Source organism: Lactuca saligna, chromosome 9, assembly GCF_052625555.1.
Source record: "Lactuca saligna cultivar CGN05327 chromosome 9, ASM5262555v1, whole genome shotgun sequence".
Taxonomy (NCBI): domain Eukaryota; kingdom Viridiplantae; phylum Streptophyta; class Magnoliopsida; order Asterales; family Asteraceae; genus Lactuca; species Lactuca saligna.
Window position 1 is genome coordinate 64,627,784 of NC_136425.1, and position 17,958 is coordinate 64,645,741.

General features: G+C 35.4%; 2 protein-coding genes across 3 annotated transcripts; both read left to right on the plus strand.

Annotated features, from left to right (window-relative positions):
• The first annotated feature begins 3,304 nt into the window (after positions 1–3,304).
• LOC145014529 (putative inactive receptor kinase At5g58300) lies at positions 3,305–6,884 on the plus strand. 2 transcript variants are annotated; one of them, XM_078972914.1, is made up of 5 exons: positions 3,305–3,422; positions 3,627–3,707; positions 3,817–3,954; positions 4,806–6,083; positions 6,160–6,884. In XM_078972914.1, the coding sequence occupies exons 4-5, from the start codon at positions 4,829–4,831 to the stop codon at positions 6,786–6,788; spliced, it is 1,884 nt and encodes a 627-aa protein (XP_078829040.1). In that variant the 5' UTR covers positions 3,305–3,422; positions 3,627–3,707; positions 3,817–3,954; positions 4,806–4,828; the 3' UTR covers positions 6,789–6,884. The 2 variants fall into 2 exon arrangements, with proteins under 2 accessions (XP_078829040.1, XP_078829039.1); XM_078972913.1 differs by lacking the exon at positions 3,817–3,954.
• Positions 6,885–12,999: 6,115 nt separating this feature from the next.
• On the plus strand, positions 13,000–17,697 carry LOC145015276 (MIF4G domain-containing protein / MA3 domain-containing protein). Its single transcript, XM_078973730.1, has 13 exons — positions 13,000–13,234; positions 13,753–13,798; positions 13,883–13,977; positions 14,063–15,115; positions 15,196–15,278; positions 15,644–15,743; positions 15,831–15,916; positions 16,009–16,091; positions 16,183–16,301; positions 16,396–16,497; positions 16,580–16,876; positions 16,944–17,066; positions 17,164–17,697. Exons 2-13 carry the CDS (start codon positions 13,795–13,797, stop codon positions 17,551–17,553), a joined length of 2,535 nt encoding a protein of 844 aa, XP_078829856.1. The 5' UTR covers positions 13,000–13,234; positions 13,753–13,794; the 3' UTR covers positions 17,554–17,697.
• Positions 17,698–17,958: the final 261 nt, after the last annotated feature.

Below are 17,958 nucleotides of genomic sequence, written 5' to 3' on the forward strand. Positions count from 1 at the left end.
AGAAATTGACAAATCTAAAAAAAAATATATTAAGTTTATTTTAAAAATAAAACAAAAAAAAAATCATGATAAACAACTTTCCACTGCAAAATGTCCAAATTTCAGAAAAAATAAATAAATAATAAATAAATTAAAAAAAAAAAAAAAAAACTTATAGGTTTGACCTGTGACTTCACATGTGTGACATGCTTGCCCAAAACAATGACCTTTCGAATAAAAGACCGTAACTTCACATGTGTGACATGTTTGCCCAAAACAATGACCTTTCGAATAAAAGACCGTAAGTTTAACTTGTGAATTTATTTTTCAACGTGATAATGTTCATATTTTTATGAAAACCGTGACATGACGTTTTGTCAAGTAATATTTTTTCTAGAATTTTTTTGCAATAGTAATCTTTAAATATTATTTTTACAGCAAAATAGAAAATAAAGTTTTATTAGCTAAAACGAGATCAAAGGTTGAGAGATGTTTCTCTCTCTCACACACACACAAAAAAAAAAAAACCATTTCGGAAGACCAAAGACCGATTTGTAGTGGAATTTTATTAACTTTTGTCTATTTTTTGAATATAGAAAGATTGGTTTTCAAACTCCAGAATACCTGTATATTTTGGACTTCAGATTGTACTTAGATTGGTCTTGGTGGGAGTGGACTCGGCATATGAAGCTCAGCTCGACAATTCAATAGAAAATTACCGATGAGAATCATTAAGGAAGAAGACAATTAGATTGCAACTTTGACAGATTCGATCTCTGTAATTTCATGCAACGAGAGATTCTGCCTTAAAGTTGAAATATCTCTTCAAAACTGACTTCATGAAATTACACAATACCCCATGAACTTCTAAAACCTATTTATATTAAATAAATCTAATTAATTTTAAATATTATTATTATTATTATTATTATTATTATTATTATTATTATTTTAACCTCTTTACATCTATATAATGCATTTTATTTAGTTATTCATTTGTCAAACCTACAAAACTTTGCCTTTGATTATTTATTATATTAATTAATTTAAAAACAATTAACATGACAAGTGTGGCAACCCACGCCATGTAAATGAAAAAAATTTAAAGCAATGTAACAAATTCTAGGTGATGCCTACATAGACCATGACAAACTTGGTACCACTCCCAAGGCTAGTGGGTATGGTGTCACATTTGTCACTGTCCACGTAGGCGTCATGTCACACTTTAGCCAAAAATTGTCATTTGCTAAGCACGAGTTGCCACACTTGTCATGTTACATTTTTTCTAATATACAAAGTAAATATTTCAAACATAGCATTTTTAAAAAACTAAAAATTCATTAAACTTAAGATAAAAACATAGAAATTCAAAAATACAACAAACACACCAAAAAAATAGAATTTAAAATAAAAAACATAGAAACTAAACTTACCAACCTGGATAGACCTAAATGACATCTTCATCGGAAAATTGAACTTCCAAATCGTCGATCGGTTTCGCGTTAAGATCGATGTGGTCGACGTTCCAAATATGTCCCATCAAGTCCCTACGAAGAACATGATGTGTCTCAACATCATGAACTATTGTCCTCCTCAACATGTACTCCACACTTCCAACCTCAAATGCTTATGTTGGTGGAACAATCTCGTTTTTGTTATAATCACATATTGCATTTCTTTCATCTTCAAGAATCATATTATGCAATATGATACAAGTATACATCACCTTGCTCACTTTCTTCTCCTCCATATAAGGAGCGTGCTATTTATAAATATGCCAACGTTTTTTCAAAGCTCCAAATGCTCGTTCAACATCTTTTCTCGCCTTCTCTTGAGCTCTCTTAAATTTTAACCTTTTGCGATCATTTGGACAAGACGATGACTTCACAAAACAAGCACGCTCCGGATAGATCACATCCATAATAAAATACCCATTCCTATACGATGTTTTAACTACTTGAAAGGATGAGTCTGGTGCAGTCTCGTTATACATGTCGTCAAGTAACGAAGACATGTTAACAACATTAATGTCATTGAGGAAGCCAACTAAGCCAAAAAATACATGTCATATCCATATATCTTGTGAGGCCACCACTTCAAGTATAACGGTTGGATAACCATGATCGCCTCGAGTATATTGTAATTTATGGGCATTCGGACAACAACCCTATTCCCAGTGGAGGCAATCTAGGCTTCCTAACATTCCAGGAAAGTCATGCACATTTGAGTGATGAGCATACAATTGATGGATGTCACTACAAGTAGGTTTGCGCAGATATCGTGGACCATTAATCTCATGACATACTTGCAAAATTTGTGAAGTCTAGTTCGTGCAGTATGTCTGGACATCCTAAGATTCTCCTCTAGTGCATCAGGCAAAGTGACATATGCTAATTGACGAAGTGTAGGGATGCATTTTTATATAGGAGTAAAACCAATTGTACCTCTAACATCTCGACATTGTTGAAAAAATGGACATACTGTTGTGACGTCGTTAACTATATGCAAAAACATAGATTTATGCATACGGAACCGACGATGAAAATAATATCCTATAAAGTTGGTGTCATCCATAAAGTAATCTTGCATGAGCCCTTCATTAGCCGCCTTACGAAATCTTTGTATGTATCTTCTCTTCCTCCGACGTGTATTCTCCGCATTTTCTTATTGTAGTTGCTCGAGCATCTGTTCCGCCTCCTGAATAACCTTTATGGTCATTTCAAACAAGACATCAAACATGCCCGATAAAGATGACGAATATGACATTTTGAGAGAGTGTATATGAGATGTAAATTGATTTTGATAGGAGGTTTTAAAAAAATGGAAGTAGTCGTTGCAGCCACCCCATTGGTCCACTCAACATAGTCAAACTCGACATTTACTCACCGATATACCGAGCCGAGGGGTCGGCTTGGTGTGCGCTGAAGTAGCCGAACTCCTAGCCGAGCCCATTCCTTCCAGCCTCATGTTGGTCCAAAATACACGGTATCAGTTCAAAATATCGCTTTCTGAAATATTTTTTTGTCGCATGGGACAAACCACCACACATAACTACATTTATGAGAAAGTGTAATATTTCTAATTTCAAAATAAAAAGGCTATTTTTGTTATTTAGCTCGTTTATAAAGTTATCGACATCTCAATTTTTTGTACTTCATTAACTTTTGTTAAGTAAAACTTTAATATACCTTTTAAATCGACTAAACTAAATCAAAACAAATAACAGCTTGTATGTATTTTCATTGTATCTGCTGTATCTTTGGTGGAAGTTGTACGGAGTAAAAGAAAGTCGCCGAAAGGAGAAAGGGACATAGATATAAATTATACGAACTCAACAAACGAAGGAGAACGGGGAAAAAAGAAATTCCCCAATTTCAGTTCAAATTATTTTTTAGTCGCAAGTAATGCGAATTGAGAAACGAAGAACCAGAATTCTTCCAACGGTTAGTAAAATTAAACACCATTTTAATGCACCGACATCTTTAATTTACAATCAATTTCAGCTTTCTCTCTCTTTCTTTACTCGATTTCGCTGGCGATTTTTAAGTGTTGAACAAGTTTCAGTAGAATACCGTTGGAGAAAAAGCTTAAAAATCACATTGATTCGTGATACATTTTTGGTGTTTGTTTTTTTTGTTTATGTTTAGCTGCCATTAAAGTCGATCGCGAGCTCTTGCTGGATTCCGATTCATTGATTTGTTGTTGATTTCACCGTTTTGGTTATACAGGTAATCGTTTCTAGATCTCGTTGATAGCTGATAGTGATCAATAGTTTGTCTTAATTGATCGCTTTTTGATTGTTTATTTGTTTCTGTTGATTGTGGTTATGATTTGAAGAAAATTCAAATCCAAGAAGGCGGATTTTGTTTGTCGTTAGGTGATTTTATTAATTAAAGGCTGCTGCATTAGGGACATTGGAAGATTTGAAATCAGCCATAGATATGCATTTTAAATAATTAAAGGCTGCTACATTAGGTCAAATTCAATCCTTTTTTTTTTTTTGTTCTTAACCCTAAAAACAAACAGAATCCTGTAACCATATTCTTGATAGTTGATAATCATGTAAGCTTTTGAATATTATTTTGTCGATTTTTATATCTGCATGTACACGTAGAGGAAATATTAAATCTTGAAGCCAATTCATGTGAAGGAAGATGAGTGAGAATGGTAACAAAGTTTTGAAAATTGTATAAAAAATACCATTTAATTCTGTTTTATGCAAAAAATACCAACAAATATTGCATTTAACCATTTGTTCAAAAAACACAATTTCATCACCTACCCAATAATATGTACAAATGATATAATTTATTTATGTTTTTGAACAAACAATTAACTTTAGTTCATATGTGTAATAAATAGTATAGTTTATTAGTAATTTTTGTACAAACAATGGTTTATGGTATTTTTTATACAGTTTTAAAAGTTTATTACCTCCTAACTAAGTAACTAGTAATACATAACATTTTGAAATTTATTGAAATTTGCTTTATGTCCAAGAATATGTTTTGCTTTTTGCAAAAAGAAGTGCACTTAGCTTTTTTTTCTTTTCTTTTAATTAGTGTTTCCTCTTTTTCTTTTTAGGTTAGATTCTCTTATCACTGAATTCTTTTATTTTGTTTTTTTGTAACATAAATTTGTTCTCCACTATCAAAAACAATCTTTAATTGGAATAAAACTGAATATATATAGAAAGATCTTAACTAAAGTTCCGTTTTTTTAAACATTTAAACTCATACTTCTGAAAAAAACTAAAGTTCAAACAATTATTCTCTGCTTTATGTAAACAAATTTTTACGTATATATTTTTCTTCTTCTTCATTTAGGTGTTCAATCACGAGATCCATTAATGGAAAACTTAATCAAGCATCGACTATTATCAGTCGCCATTTTCATTCTCATAAATCTTCACATCACCATTGCTGATCTGAGCTCCGATACTGAAGCTCTCCTTAAGTTCGCTTCATCAGTGCCACACCTCAGAAAACTCAACTGGGATTCCACTCTCCCGATTTGCAGTTCGTGGTTTGGAGTTAAATGCAACGACGCCGGAACACGTGTCACCGCCGTTCATCTCCCCGGCGTCGGACTTTACGGCCGGATTCCGCTAAATACCATCGGAAAACTAGACGCACTCAAAATCCTCAGTCTCCGATCGAACTTTCTCACCGGGAATCTTCCTTCAGATATTCCGTCTATTCCTTCTCTTCAATCTCTCTACCTTCAACATAATAACTTCTCCGGTAACATTCCTCTTCCTCTTTCCCCTAAAATAACTGTTCTAGATCTCTCCTTCAATTCCTTCTCCGGTAACATTCCGGCGGCGATTAAAAATCTCACTCGTCTCACCTCATTGAACCTCCAGTTCAATTCGTTTTCCGGCGCCGTTCCCGAGCTTAACGTCACTAGGTTACGACTCCTAAACGTTAGCTACAACACCTTAACCGGTTCAATCCCTGAATCCCTCCAGAAATTTCCAGTTTCTTCATTCGAAGGGAACTCATTCTTATGTGGACAACCTCTGAGTCTATGTTCATCTTCTTCTTCTTCTTCTCCGATCAGTCTCCCATCTCCGGCGAAACATAAGAAACTCAGTACCGGAGCTATCATCGGAATCGCAATAGGAGGATTGTTTGTACTAATACTACTCGCTATCTTCTTCGTTTGTTGTTTGAAGAAGAAAAACGACGAAGATTCAGTCCGTTCATTGAAAGTCAAAGCAGTGACGGCTGGGAAAAATGAAAAGTCCGATGACTTTGGAAGCGGAGTTCAAGCGGCGGAGAAGAATAAGTTGGTTTTTCTCGATGGAAGTGGCTATAACTTCGATCTTGAAGATCTGTTGAGAGCGTCGGCGGAGGTTCTCGGAAAAGGAAGCTATGGGACGGCGTATAAGGCGATTCTGGATGAAGAAACGACGGTGGTGGTGAAACGGATTCGAGAAATTGGGGTGGCGAAGAAGGAATTTGAGCAGCATATGGAGTTTGTAGGGAGGATCGGAAAACACCCGAATATTGTTCCGGTGTGCGCTTATTACTTCTCCAAGGATGAAAAGCTTCTTGTTTACGAGTATATGTACTCCGGCAGCCTCTCCTCACTCCTACACGGTATACAAAATCATCTTCCCCAACATCTTACAATGTGTTAATTTAGTTCTTATGATTTTTTAAATTGTTTGAATAGGTAACAGAGGCATAGGAAGAACACCATTAAATTGGGATTCAAGAGTGAAGATATCACTAGAATCAGCAAAAGGAATCGCTCATATCCACTCAGAAGGAGGCGCGAAATTCAGCCATGGAAACATCAAATCATCAAACATTCTTCTCACCAAACACCTCGAGGGTTGCGTATCGGATCTAGGGTTAGCTCCATTGATGAACTTCCTCCCAACAAAATCCCGATTCATTGGATACTACGCTCCGGAGGTAATCGAAACCCGAAAATTCACACACAAATCCGATGTTTACAGTTTCGGAGTCCTGCTTCTTGAGATATTGACCGGAAAAGCTCCACTTCCGCTCCCGTCGTCCAGTCAAGAGGAGGTGGTTGATTTGCCGCGGTGGGTCCGGTCGGTGGTCCGGGAGGAATGGACGGCGGAGGTGTTTGATGTGGAATTAATGAAGGAACAACATGTGGAGGAGGAGATGGTGCAGATGCTTCAGATTGGGCTTGCATGTGTGACTAGGGTTCCGGATATGAGACCGTCGATGGAGGAAGTTGTTAGGATGATTAGTGATTTACGGCCGTCGGAATCTTCTGATAATCGGCCGTCGTCGGAGGATAATAGGTCTAATGTGGCTACTCCCTGATTGTTTTCATCTGTAGTTCCGATTTCCTGGTGATTTCCATATTGGGGTTTTATATTATTCAAAGTTGAAAAATATAGATGTTATTTTTTTTTTTTATATATTATTATTATTATTATTATTATTATTGTCATTGTCATTTCCTTTCGTGTTAAAGTAAATTATCTTTCGTGTTAAAGTAAATTATACAAATGTTCCATCCGATTTTTGGTTGTTTGCGTGTTTGTTTCCTTTTTATAATTTGGATCATTTTTATGTTATGATTTTATTGGGGTTTTGGTATATTATCTTAAGAGAAAATTCATGAAATGATTAAATAAAGGGATGTGTATGAAACAATTAATCAGTAAAAACAAAAATTTGTAAAATGATCATGACTTCCGCAAATAAGGGCTCTATAAAAGCCTTAAACCTCGTGAACCTGAATAGCACAAGGGCTCTATGGAAACCTTAAACATCTGATGAACCTGAATACTACTGAGGAAATGAAGTGGTAGGGGTATTTTTGTAAAATCACCAAACACAAAACAGGTTTTGTAGTGTTGGCTGTGGAAGGAGGAAGGATTTGGGGGAGGACTACTGCAAAACGAAGACTAAAAACGGGAAAAAAACGCTCTATCGAATCTCCAAGAAATAGGAATGAATATGGTGAGTAAACAACTAGAAAATCCTGAATTTGACCATTTTCAAATGAAGAACAATTCCTCGAAGCTGGACAAAGAACATATCTGGATAGGGTATTTCTACGGATCCATAGTACCCTCTGTGGAATTAACATTTTTTTTAAAAATGTTTTTTTGTTAAACATCCTCAGAGGCTTTATAGTTCCGCATAGTCATATGCATTTCCACATAGACATCTTCTACAGAAGTATGTAAAACAACATTTTTTTTGTCTATTTTCTCATGTGTCCGGCTCCTCATAGGTTTAAGGCTTTCGAAGAGCCCCTTTCTGCGGAAGTTATTATCATTTTACAAATTTCAGTTTTTCATGGTTAATTGCTTCATACACACCTCTTCTTTTTATCATTTGATGAATTTTCTCTTATCTTAATCAATATTTTTAGTTTTTTATTATTATTAATCTATTAAAATAAATTGTTTAATAATATATGGGTCCCACAAACATCTACCTCCACCCTCTTCCTATTCACAAACTTTTGTCTCCCTTTCGTGCATCTCTCCTCTCACTGGAAACCGCCACCATCATTCCTTTGTTATATTTACTCTATCGATCGAACATCCACTACCACCTCTGACATCTTTTGACCACCTTTGGTAGTTGTCAAAAAATAAATTTAAATCTAGTTTGCTAATAAACAACTGAAGGTGGCGATAAATTAAGGTTTCTACGCATAAACAAAATTGTTTTTAGCCTTTTCTTCTATTCACAAACTTTTGTCTCCATTTCGTTTATCTCTCCTCTCGCTGGAAACCGCCACCATCACTTATTTGCCATATTTCAACAACTATGCTTTTACTCTGTGGATCAAACAACATCCACCACCACCTCTGACATCTTTTGACCACCTTAGGCAGTTGTCAGAAATTAAGGTTAAATCTAGTTTGTTGATTAACAACTGAAGGCGACAAGAAATTAAGGTTTCTACGCATAGACATAATTGTTTTTAGCATTTTCTTCCTAACTGGTTTAGAGTTAAGTCCAGTTTGTTGCGAAATCAGAGTCGTGAATCTTCTCCTTCATTTCACTTGAAATTTAAACAATGGTGGTAATGCTTAAATTATACATATATTTCAGGTGTTATCTTAATATTTTTAGTTGTGTTCTGATGTAAATATAGATAAAAGATACTTATAAATGTTTTGAATTGTTATTTTACAGATTAGATGAGTTGTTGGAAGAAAAGAGACTGAAAGAGAGACTTTTTGTAAAGTTCTCCAAGTGTTAGTTCTGGTTGCGCGAGGTGCAGTTTCTGGGGCACTGTAACATCCCAAAAATCATGACCAAAAATTTCATTTTTAATTATTAAATAGAACCATAGTTATTCAACCATTCCATCAAAACATGAGTCATAGTATTTCAAAACATTATTATCAAAGTTTCCAAATCAAAACATCATAGTAAACATGTCAGGCTAAACATCATAGTGTGTGCAGTGCAGTCATCTCGAGCCCTGCTCTTTGCAACTGGAAGTACCTGAAACCAAAACTGAAAACCGTAAGCACGAAGCTTAGTGGAGTCTTCCCAAACTACCACATACCATACACATAATCACATATACTAGGCCCCCCGCCCCTTCATTCCCCCCCCCCCCCCCGGCATTGGACAGTGTTCGGCATCAGGCCTCGCCTGACATTGAGCCCCGCTCGATATACATATTTGTTTCTCCCAGGCCCCGCCCGCTATACACATACAAAAAAATATGATATAATCATGCTAGCACATAAATAATCATACACGGTACTACATGTTCCAATCCTAAGGCCTCGCCTACTGTAACATCCCGAGATCTTACATGTAGTTCCGAACCCACTCTTCTATTATTATTTTGTCATTTGTAGTCCTTAAGGTTAGAAGAGTCGACCCATGAGAAGCCTAAGGCTAAAGTTGCAACTTTGAGAACAAGAATAGTACGCTAAGTGTATATAAGGTACGTTAAGCGTACTAGGCGCGCCCTAGTACGTTGGGTGTACTCGCGTCAGATGTAAACCCTAATATTTAGGTTTGAGTGTTATATAAACGTCCTTATGAGCTTATAACCCTTCCTTACATCAACCTCCTCAGTCTTTAGCTGTTTTCCCCAAACCCTAATCCATTTATTGAGTGTGTGAGCTTATTGAGTGTGTTTGAGTAGTTGGAGAAATAAGTGTTGCATCAAGAGGTTGGAGAAGGAGTACAAGCTTGTGGATCTGAAGTTGTTTTGTGCCCTATAAGCTCCAAAAGGTAAAAATCTTCAAACTTTATGCTTATATGATGTAGATCTTGCTATGCTAGCTTTATGGAACCATTCTTGTCCCAAAAAGTCCCAAGTTGGTGCATGATATGATTTGGACGAGATAAGCTGTCCTTTCAGACCCTTGGAGAGGTCCTAGGTGATAAATATGATGTCCCAATAGCTAAATGTGTCTCATGCATGGAGTAGGAATGTCTTAATGGGTTAAGACCATGTATTAAGAACTTTATGGACGTCCAAAGTATTAAAGTTTAAGACTTTATGAGTTCTAGGCATATTTGGTCAATGGATCTGAAGTTTAGGCTTAAGTGCTTAAGCCATTAAGCACTTATTAGGGTGTTGGCAAAACCTTGCGTATGCCCCGTATAATTTTTGAACGCCCAACATACCGAGTTAACCACCCCTATGGTGGTCAACACGGATGGAAGTACGCCCAGCGTACCACAAGAGTACGCCCCGCGTACGCCCTTTGTTGGGCTTTTGACAGTTAGGCTTTGGGTGGGCCGCCTTTGGACTAACTGGACTTGGGCCTGACTGGATTTTCTGAATAATTGAGTTTGGGCCAGTTTTGATGATGGATCTTAGATTAAGGCTCAATTAGGAGGTTAGGCTCAATTAGGAAAATTGGGTTATTAATGGGCTTTGGATATATGGACTTTTAAGAACATGGATTTTGCAATTGGGCCTTGGCCCATTAGAAAGAAAGGACAAACTGGATTATGTGGACCCTTAGTCAAGATTGATATCCCATGTATTGACTTGGTATTTATTATTTGGATAGTTCGAGATTTTTGGTGAGACAACGATCAGAGGTTTTCCGTACTTTTAGTTGTAACACCCAGAATGAGGAAGACTAGAAAAGAAAGGTTAAGCTCTAAATCAAGAGTCAACTCGTCGAGTCCAGGGAGGAACTCGACGAGTCGGAGCGGGATCTGGGTCATTGAGTAACTGACCGACTCGTCGAGTCTGGTCTGGGCGAGAAAAACCCTAATTCCAGAGGTTGTGCCATATATAAAGCACATTATAACCCACCCTCAACCACTTTACTCCCCTTTTGAGTTCCAAAAACCCTAGAATTGAGTGAGCCTTCATTATTTGAGAGAATAGAGTCTTGGAGAGGAGAATCTTGGACAAGGGCTTGAAGATCAAGGGATTTGCTGCAAAGGAGTGGTGTAGATCCGAGATTTACTTCAGTTGGAGCTTTCATTTGAGGTAATAGTCTGTTGCTTGGGATTTTGTGCATCTAGATATATCTTATGTTTGAGATTTGGGAATTTTGAGTATGGGTGAGATCTACTTTGAGTTTGGAGTAGATCTGAGGTTGCTACCTCAAATCTAGGTTGGTAATAATCCAGAAAGTCATAAAGTTGAGGCCAATAAGTTGTTGGTGAAACCTTTGTTACAAAACCTAGCCTTAGAGTGTTCTAAGCCTATAACTCCTTGGTTACACGTAAAGTTTGCCACTTTACGTGGGGGTTTAAGAACTGAAGAGACTATGGATTTGATCCCCTGCATGGCTCGAAAAGCCATTGTATGGTTTAAGAACTGAAGAGACTCGGCGAGTCACATGGGTGTACTCGGCGAGTTGTATGAACTTGAGCATGGACTCGACGAGTTGGAAGAACAACTCGGCGAGTCTGTTGAATATTACCTTGGACTCAGCAAGTTTGTTCTTGGACTCGGCGAGTCTGGTCGCAGAACCTCAAACCTTTTTTGCCCACAGCGCGGACTCGTCGAGTTGACTCCCGACTCGTCGAGTCCCTTCATTAAATCCAGTCAGCAAATCGCGATCCTACTCGACGAGTCTAGGCGTCAACTCGTCGAGTCCATCTTCTTAAAAAAATAATTAATTAAAATATGATACCTGGAATTTCAGATGTTACAGAAATCATTTATCTCGCTCATTTGATCAATCAAAACCATTTCATGGTTATTTAAGCAACCCAAAAATAATTTTATTTTTATTCAACAACATTATACCAATTTAGTTAGGATCTTACACACTTTAATCAAACACAAAGTTGATTAACTTAGACCACTGTATCGATCAAAGGCCAAATCTATTAGAGACCATATCTGTTAGATTGTTGTCTAAAATCGCTGGGCATTTCCCAAACCAAACCGATGGATCTATTCTACATTAAAATTTAATGTTATATTTTTGTTAAGATTGATCCAAAATTCTTTGTTTATGCCTTCTTCTCCATCCCCACACGATGATTTAAGAAGAAGATGGATGTCTCGTATTGTCAACGTGTTGAAATCATTATCGATAATATGACAAGGGTTTGCAGGTAACCTAACAAGTTTTGTTGGTAAGTGACGATTTAAGGAGGGGGTGTTAGGGTGGAGGATGTAGGAAGAGGTTGCGTCTACGATTGAGGGGATGTGGGAGATGGCCGACTAGAGTGGAGAGATGAGATATTATCTATGTATTTTTTGAAAGAAAATAAATATAAAAATGTAATTAAAAAAGTCATAAATGTTATATGAATAAATAACAAGTTCTGACAAAGGTGAAATGATCATTTTGTTAAATCCATGCAAAATTAAAAGAAATATGAATGCAAGATATGTAACATTTTTATACTTATTTTACACATGATATGTTTTTTTGAGAAATTTATTAAAATAACAAATTTGCTAATTACTTTGAAAAAAATAGTCAAAAATCAACAAATTACGCAAACTAACCATTGAAATCGCAGGTGATTAAGGACCTGGTCATCTGCGATTTCTTTAGTTCATCTGCCAATATACAACCCTTCAATGCACATATATGCATCAACGACTTGTACGATCGCAGATGAAAAACATTATCAAGAACGATGAACGAAGCTATGTATTCTCCCGAAAACATGGTAAGATCTCCCAAAAACTGCCAAATTTCATAATCAACCTTATCAAATTTGTAGTCAAACCTATCTATTTAAAAAAAAATAAAAACAAAAACCAACAAATCGCAGATGAGGTTTGAAGCATATTGTAGATGGAGCACACCCAACAAAGACATTAGTGATTTTGACTAAATTAATAAATTTCTTTATCTCGTCCCTACTTTGTATATTTTTTTAAACTCATACCATTCATATTTAATATTTTTGTTGAACGCTTGGTTCTGATAAATCAATATTTCTAGAACGGCCAGAGACCAAACATACAACAAATATATAAAATAGAAAGAGTCCGAATTAAAAAAAGTTACTAAGGACCAAACTCACGTTACCTTAATCCATAGATGCCATCAATGTAATTTATCCTTAAACATAAAATTAGTGGAAATGTTAATTTATTAGAAGTTTGGTGGCCATTCTCAAAATCCAAAACAACTGGAACCCTGGCCTAAACCCCATCCGCCATCGGCCGTCTCCACTCTCCAGTTTCTCCTGCCTCTGGTTTCCTTGCATCTCTACTGTCTCCGATTCTCGCAGTTACGCTCTTACTTCGTTAATCTCTATCTTTATCGGCCTCGTTCCCTTCTCGATCTCTCTGCTCTCACTGAATCACACTCGACTTTCCGCCTCTCAATTCTCGAGTAAGTGTAATCTACTATTGTTTTTTATTTTGAAAACCCTAAATTAGTTGTTGGTGTCGACTCTCAACATTAATTAGTCTCATTGTGTATTTAGGCTCTCAATCTTAGTTTCTTCATTTGGTCAATCAACCAGTTTTTACAAAAATCAGTAGGTTTACGACTTTGTCTCTTCGTATTTGATCCCTGCATTAAACTTGCAAAGCGTAATTGGATGTTCATACTAGGAATTGAAGTTAATTGCTTCAATGTAAATCAATGATTTACGGTATTTGATTGGAAATTAGTTTTATGCCACCTCTTATTTTACTTTCTTCCAATCCTGAAAAAAAGACGAAGGCTCTGAGAAATTATACCTAGCTAAAATGGTGGTAAAGGTTTAAGGATTTTCATCTTTTCAAGCCAATAAAGCTTCTGCTACTAACTGATTACCCTGCATCTGTGGTAGTCTTTGTATTTGAAATTGAAGTTTCTTAGAATAAAAAAGCTCAGCTAACATCATTTTTCTTCAATTGGAGCAGTCCAGACTCCAGTAGCACATAGTGTAACTTTCCAAGTTAAAAATGGGTAAGATTTTTATTCTTTTACTTTATCATATGCTAATTGATTTGAAGAATTCCAGAGTTAATATTTGTATTTGGTGAGCTTCAGGTAATGAATCTGGAAATAAATCTCGTAAAGAGAGAAGGAAAGAAGCTCGATTAGACAAGAGTAAGAAAAAGTTTGACTCTTGGGTCCAACACCATGTAAGAAAAATCCTTCCTTCCATTATTAGAATGTCAAACATTGTCTTAAATTCATACTAACATGATTATCTGTGTTGGTTTCTAGCAATTACAAAAAACAAAAAAAGTTAGCAACAATCAGAAGGCCGAAAATGTGGAGAAGAATACTCAAGTTACAGAAGAGAAAGAAACTTCAGAACCAAATGATTTGAAGGAGTGTAAAGATCTGAAGCGAAAAAAGAATTCCCAAGAGAAGTCAAAAACCAAATTTGAGGAGTATATAGATATGGAAACTCAAAAAGATGATATTTCTGCTATGGAGGATGTAAAATTGGAAAGAAAACTTGCTAAGAAACTCAAGGTAAAGGATAAAAAGTTACATGGTGTCGATGATGACATTAATATGTTGTTTGAAGGCATTCCTTCTGCTCTTGAGTCCTTGGATACAGAAAGTGGAGATTTTTCTAAAAAAATTACAACTTCACTCAAGAAAAAGAAGAGGGGAGTATCATCAAAAGATGACCAAATGAATACATCTTTAGAGCCAAAGGTGTTGAGAAAAAAGAAAACAAAGTTTGAAAAATATCTGGAATTGGAGAACCAAGATGATTTGGCATCTGCTAAGGAGGACATTGCTTTGGAAAGAAAACTTGCAAAGAAGCTTAAAGTGAAGAAAGGGAAATTAGGGGGAGATGATGATGATATCAACATGTTATTTGATGGGATTTCATCTGTATTCGATTCTTTGGAATCTGAAGAAAATACAAATACAGACATGGAAGAAGAAGAAGAAGAAGAAGAAGAAGAAGAAGAAGAAGAAGAAGAAGAAGAAGAAGAAGCAGCAGCTTATGAGGCAACTATCAAAAAAGACATTTCAAGAAAGAAACGCAAGAAGAACTCTGAACAGAAGGTGAATGTTGAGATTATAAGTGAAGATGTGGTTCAAGAATCTGAACATGAACATGAACATGAACATGATGATGGTGAAGCATCTAAAAAGGAAGGACATGCAAAATATGTGCCACCTCAGCTTAGATCCATGTCAAGAAATGAGTTGGAAGAACATGCTCAAATTCGTAAACGTGTGAGAGGTCTTTTAAACAGACTGAGTGAATCAAATGTGGAAGGAATTACAATGGAAATGTCCTCAATCTTCCATGTAAGAATATATTTTGCATGATATATTTTATAGCTAAGATCAGTGGTCTCATTCAACTGTTGACTTTTTGACTTTTGCAGTCTATTGCTCGTGGTGTTGGTGCTCAAATTATCAGTGAAGAAATTTTGGCATCATGTGCAGGGGGACCTCGTGGAAATGAACAGTTGAGTCCACCTTCTATGCTCCCATTAAATCTTATTTCTTGCATCCAAAATAAAATGACTATTTTGCCCCTTCTTCACTGAAACATAATATATTCTTCACTTTAGCTTTGAATTGGAGTGGTTTGCATATTGGGGTCTTGAGTAGTTATAGAGTTTTGGACCAGGGAAATTGATTAAATTTTTTAGGGGGCAAAATAGTCATTTTAGCTTGTGTCAGGGATGAACTTAGGAAAAATTACAGGGACTAAAAGAAAGTGTTTGTTTTTTCATTTCTTGATGCAGATCCATTATGTTTCTTTAGTAATATTATTAAATCATTGTCATTGGGTAGTTATTTGACAAAATTACATATATACCCCTGCAGGTATGCTTCTGTTTTTTCAGCTTTAGTAGCTGGATTGGCTTGCTTAGTTGGAATTGACTTTGGTGCAAAGCTGCTTGCCTCACTTGCAAAGTGTTTTGAGGTTACTTTTATTAAAGAAACCAGTTTACTTATTTAATTAAATTAAAAAAAAAATCATAAGGCTGAAACTTTTTAATGTTATAATCAGGATGAATACCTAAAAGAAGACAATCTTTCCTTGCGGAATTTGACTCTTCTTCTCTCTTATTTATACATATTCGGAGTTTGCTCAAGGTAAAAAAAGTATCAATCAATTGTCATTTTCTTGATTCAATTACCACAATGACACATTTGCCCTTGTAACTCTTTTCTTAATGCCTTCACAGTGATTTAATCTATGATTTCATGATGATGCTGAGCTCACGTTTGACCGAGGTTGATGTTTCCACCATCTTGACAGTTCTTAACTGTAAGATTCCTGAACTACCATTTTACCCCCTTCACTCAATAATATTTTCATTTTACCCCCTGATCTTGTTTAAATCATGAATCTTATCCAGGTTGTGGGATGAGATTAAGGAGTGATGATCCTGCCACCATGAAAAATTTCATTGTCAGCATTCAGAACAAGGTGGCTGAACTTAAGGCCACGTCAGATAATCAAGCAAAAAGTAAAAGAGTATGTTTTTTTTTTTTTTTTTTTCTTTTTTCATTTTAAAAATAAAATTAAAGATTATCCACTTCTTTAATTTATATATATATTCTGTTGACAGATGGAGTTCATGCTTGAAACAATATTTGACATTAAGAATAACAAAAAAAGGGCTAAAGAAGATACCTTACCACATACACGAATCAAAAAGTGGCTTCAAAAGGTCTTTTATATATTTCATTACATTATCTATTTTTAAAATTATAATCGCTTAAATATTGTTTTAATTTTGTGGAATGTTGCAGTTGAGGGTAGAAAGTATTTTAGTTAGAGGATTAAAATGGAGCAAGCTTATTGACCCAAACAAAAAAGGTCAATGGTGGTTATCTGGAGATATGATCTCATCATCTAATAATAATATTGAAAATGTTGCTAAAAAAATTGATAAAGAAACCTCTGAAGCTCAAAAAATGCTTCAACTTGCTGCTAAACAAAGAATGAACACAGATGCAAGAAGAGCAATTTTTTGTATAATTATGAGCTCTGAAGATTATATCGATGCCTTTCAGAAACTTTTAAGATTGGATTTGCAAGGGAAACAGGTATTATTATCATTAAATTTTTTATAAACAGAAATGAATTAAATTACAAAATTTTATATTAATGTAGGATCGAGAGATGATGAGAGTAGTTGTGGAGTGTTGTCTACAGGAGAAAATATTCAACAAATATTATTGTGTTCTTGCTTCACAGTTATGCACACATGACAAAAACCACAAGTTCACATTACAGGTATTTGAATATTTCATTTCATCTTTTTATATAACTTTATATATCTAAAACAATTCAAAAATTAATTTTTTTTTTTTTTTTTTTTTTTTGTTATTAGTATTGTGTATGGGATCACTATGGAGAACTGGAATCGATGCAACTAATGAGATCAATGCATCTGGCAAAATTCATAGCAGAAATGGTGTCGAATTTTACACTTTCACTTGCAGTGTTAAAAAAGGCGGATTTACATGATACAACTCAGCTAACTAGTAAAAAAAGTATGCATTTTAGGATATTTTTTGAGGCTGTTTTTGAGTATCCGGATAATGTTGTGTGGAATATATTTAAGCGTGTTGCGGGGGACCCACAATACGAGACCCTTAGAACTGGAATTAAGTTTTTTATAGAGAGGTATGTTGTGGGGATTGACAAGGAGCCGTTTGTTGGGAAATATAAAATTGCCAAAAAAGCCCTTAAGAGTGTTGAAGAAGACCCCTTTAGTTGAGATAATTGATGCTCTCAAGTTGGAAGTTGTATCTTTCATGAAAATTTTGTAGAAGTAAGCTAGTTGATATATGTACGTTGTGTTTTGAACTTTTGATGTGAGGGTATTTTATTTAAATATCATTTAATGGTGCAATTTTTTTTTTGTTGATTATTTTGAGAAACAAATTGATGCATGTTCAAGACTCTTACTCAACAGATAGTGCAATAAAAGCTTGAATTGTCCTGTTTGTAGAAGGTGAGAAGTTACCAAAGATCCTTCTCTCTTACTGATACTTGATAAAGCAAATGATCTCAATTGATGAATTTGTGAGTTCTATAAATGACTTGTTGGCAATAATAGTGTGTGTTTGTTATAATGTTATGAGTATGACCAATCATATTTTCCATTGATGATTTTTATACG